This window comes from Arachis duranensis, chromosome 1, assembly GCF_000817695.3.
Source record: "Arachis duranensis cultivar V14167 chromosome 1, aradu.V14167.gnm2.J7QH, whole genome shotgun sequence".
In the NCBI taxonomy this organism is placed as follows: domain Eukaryota; kingdom Viridiplantae; phylum Streptophyta; class Magnoliopsida; order Fabales; family Fabaceae; genus Arachis; species Arachis duranensis.
In genome coordinates, this window is record NC_029772.3 from 32490683 (window position 1) to 32494825 (window position 4143).

General features: G+C 36.5%; 1 protein-coding gene across 1 annotated transcript; it reads right to left on the bottom strand.

Moving 5' to 3' along the window:
• Window positions 1-318: 318 nt before the first annotated feature.
• LOC107484753 (DELLA protein GAIP-B-like) lies at window positions 319-2045 on the bottom strand. The gene is made up of 2 exons (XM_016105299.1): window positions 1983-2045; window positions 319-663 (listed from the first exon to the last, which is right to left on the bottom strand). Exons 1-2 carry the CDS (start codon window positions 2043-2045, stop codon window positions 319-321), a joined length of 408 nt encoding a protein of 135 aa, XP_015960785.1.
• Between the last annotated feature and the right edge of the window lie 2098 nt (window positions 2046-4143).

A 4143-nucleotide genomic window follows, 5' to 3' on the forward strand; every position in this document is an offset into this window, starting at 1 on the left:
CCACCGTCACTATTACCACAATCATCTCCTTCTCTTTACCATCACCATCATCACATATCTTATTTCCCTCGAGTCATCTCCAATGAACCCATCCTCTACCTCATCCTCAAGATGGAGAACCGTCACTACCTCGGTCTTAGTTGGCCTTAGCTCTACCATTGAGGCATCAAGATTTGCCAAGCTATTTGTGACGAATCCTCTACAAGTGGTAGATCAGGTTTCTGGGTTTAGATAATTGATTCGGTGAGTGAGTTCTTCGGAGAAGTAGGTGACTACTTTGCGCATGGCTTCAATTTAAGACATCGCCAAGAACCCGATTTACTTTACAAGTGCCTCTGCAAGAGGCAGATTATTCTGGTGGACTGCCTCCATGCACACCATGAGTGTGTAGACGAGTCGAATCCCATTCTTCTGCAAGTCAACCAGGACAAGTGGCTGAGTTAAGGAGGACGATTCGACAGGCGAGGGTTTCACGCGCTTGGAGGAAGGAGATAGGGAATCGGTGGTGACAGTGATGGTGTATATTGCCTTCCCTGCAATTGGCTTAAGGTAGTAGTCGAAGGAGGAGCTATCCTCGAAGGCCTTATTCACAGAAGTTGTGATGGTGGATGATTCAATTTTAAGGAGGAGGGTGGCAGAGGAAGAGGAGTCAACAGAGTGTTGCTGTGGCAATCACGGAGGATGAGGAGGCGGCACGTCGAGAAAAATACAATAATGAGCATAACTCTTACAAGAAAAAAAATCATGTCCATCCACGATAATAATTTGAATGTATTTCTCTTATGGGTTCTTGTTGATCATCATTTCGAGCCAGTTGGAGATATCTATGGGGTTAAAGTGAACCTTGTTATTGGATAGTTGGTGATGGCAGTGGTGGTAAAGAGAAGAAGCGGTGATAGACTATTAATTTGTTAGTGTTCTAAATTTTCGTGGGTAGAAATGATAGTTTACCCTTAGTAATAGATTATTGATTATAGATAATGGATTGAAGGAGATGTAAGAGGAAGGAACTCTAGAGTTTTGATGGGAAAGATTTTATTTCAATTATTAGAAGAGAGTATCATGTAACAGATTTTAGTTATCAAATTATTAATATCTAATATATAATAAAAGAAAAGGGGGAACAAGCAAAATTCTAAAAATCGAATCAGTCATCTAACCACTTTACTTGCTAGTTCGCTAGTTTAGAGGTTCAGCTGATTCAATTGTGGTTTAATTGAAATAATCAAATTATAATAAAATAATATATAAAATATAAATACACACACAAAAATATAAATATTTTATAATATAAATCTTAAAAATATAATACCAATTAAAATATCATAATTTTATGTAAGTACAGCACAATAATAAAATAAAATAATTTTATACTTATCAATCCTGCACATCGACCATGACTACCCTTCAACCTACCCTGGTTTACCAAGCCTGTCCAAGTGCCTAATAATTAAGTACATACACCGATTTCTAGCTTACCCCAAATGATTAATGGACTTTCTTATGACCAATGCCAATTATCTAGCCATTTGATTGTCCGATGTCCGATCGAACGACCAACTATAGACTTGCCTAATTATCTGACTACTAATCTTGACTAACTAATTGGTCGCATGTTGACCAACTTTTGACTTACCTCAAATGGTCAGGGGACTATCCTGTAACAAATTCTGAGTATTCAACTAGTAGGTTGCCTACTAAACTACTCTAAATGAAAACCTAAGAACTGATGCATAGAGTGAACCCCCAAACAACCTACTTCGGCTGACTGACGTACTACGATCAATCTCTCGCTAGTTTACCATAATCATCCTCTCATCTGACTACCTGTTTATTGACCTTGTTGACCTCCTACAAGCCTACCATGACCAACTACCGATTGATCCCGACCAACTCAAATAATTGACTGATAGTTTACTAACCACTTACAAACACCAGTTGAATGACCACGGCTAATCGTCAAGTGACACTAATTATGCTACCTTGCCAAACCCTGGCAAACTGTTGGGAATCCCGAATAATGTAGGCTGACTTTCATTGACCATTTCTAGACGTTCACAATCAATCTTGGATGATCCCTTTAGCCTACAAGAGGTTTGGGCATTGATCTATTTGGGCCATAGATACTTTTGGCTCTAGGACCGCTTTGTAAAAGAGACCTCATGTACTGGTGGGTATTTGTCTTCATAATCCACGTGGTCAATACCAAGCCCAATTAGGATTAACACTATTGAGAATATTATATATCCATCTCTTTCTCAAATTCGATAAGATCTTTATTATTTATTATAAGAACGCTAAATATCATTAAAGTTTTTGTTTCATAATAAAGATTAGGGGGATAAAGTTTATTTAAAAACTTATAATTCTGTAATTATATTATGGGCAAAACTGGTTACATACTATGATGTTACCAGAGTAAAAAAATAATTTAGAAATTCTCACTTTTTCAAGAGAAACTCATCTCTATAATTCCATGTACCTTCACTGTCTTCTCCCTGCTGCTCTTACTCTTGCTACAATAGACATTACTTTTTCTCTTGTTTGTTGTTCTTTTGCTCCCGCCATTATCTAATATTCTTCTTTGGTTTGCTACCTCGACTATCCTCAGTAAGCTATTCTCTTTCTCCTCTCTTGTTAATATATAGTTTTGCTTCTCCTCTATCATCAATCTGCTATTCTACTCCTGTCTTGCAACATCGTGTGGGATACAAGTAGTAGGAACAGGAGAATAGAGTGATGGAAAATGATGTTTGAGGGGCGACGTGACTATTGGAGGGGAAGTTGAGAATAGACATGAATAAGTGAAAATCTAGGGTTTGTTTTATATTTTTTTCTAGAAAAAATTTAAGAATCGGTTGGTTTTGATTCTCTGGTTCTTGGTTGGTTTTTCGTGTTCAAATCCAAATCTCAACTTGGACGAAGGATCGATTTGATTTTTCCTATTCGAATGGCCGATCTAGTTTAATTTTTAAAACAATACCCCAATACTATTCTCTATTATTACATGTATCACATATATCAAGAATTAAAAATCTATAGAAAATGGGTTTAATTACTCTATTGACCCCCATAATTTCACCAAACTTACAATTAAGTCCCTATATTTTTTTTCTTTTTAGTTGGATCCCTGTATTACTTTTAATTTTGTCATTTGTTCATTATTATGTCAAAAATATCAAAATTTACAGAATATTTCTCCCAAAAAAATATGGTCAAAGATCTAATTAGGTTTTCAATTGTAGGTACTTTCAATTTATGGAGAAATATTCTGTTAAGTCTAAAATTTTTACAATAGCAAGGACCTAATTACAAAATTAAAAGTAATGTAAGGACCCTATTGAAACAAAAAAAACATAAAAGCTTAATTATGAATTTGATAAAACTTTAGAGGATTCAAATCCAACTTTAGGAACCAACATAATAATAACAATTCTGCTAGGTAACCAACAGGAGGTGTAGCCAATAACTTTGACAACATTGTATTGGATTGCATCCCAAGCCCAGTAAACATAAAAAAAATCCCAATGTAATTCCCCATACCCTAATCCTAATTTCACTTCTACATTTTACCTTTCCATTACCCTAATTTCACCGCAACCCTCCACTCTCAACAACTCCTTGCCGCGCTATCACCGTCACTCTGCAACGCTGAGTCTCAACGCTGGTTGATGAGTGGATAATTTATACGCTTTTTGGCATTGTTTTTAGTATGTTTTTAGTATGTTTTAGTTAGTTTTTATTATATTTTTATTATTTTTTAGTTAAAATTCACTTTTCTAGACTTTACTATGAGTTTGTGTGTTCTTCTGTGATTTCAGGTATTTTCTGGCTGAAATTGAGGGACCTGAACAAAAATCTGATTCAGAGGCTGAAAAAAACTGCAGATGCTGTTGGATTCTGACCTCCCTGCACTCGAAGTGGACTTTTTGGAGTTACAGAAACCTAATTGGCGCGCTCGCAACAATGTTGAAAAGTAGACATCCTGGGCTTTCCAGCAATGTATAATAGTCCACACTTTGCCCGAGATTTGATGGCCCAAACAGGCGTTCCAAGTCAGCTCAAGAATTCTGGCGTAAAACGCCGGAACTGGCACAAGAATGGGAGTTAAACGCCCAAACTGGCACAAAAGCTGGCGTTTAA

Excerpts from the sequence above, each read along its gene's own strand:
- LOC107484753 (XM_016105299.1), bottom strand. The coding sequence starts at position 2,045 with ATGGTCAATGAAAGTCAGCCTACATTATTCGGGATTCCCAACAGTTTG. Across the intron at positions 664-1,982 it reads GTTTGCCAGGGTTTGGCAAG|CAACACTCTGTTGACTCCTC; the intron begins GTAGCATAATTA and ends TGATTGCCACAG.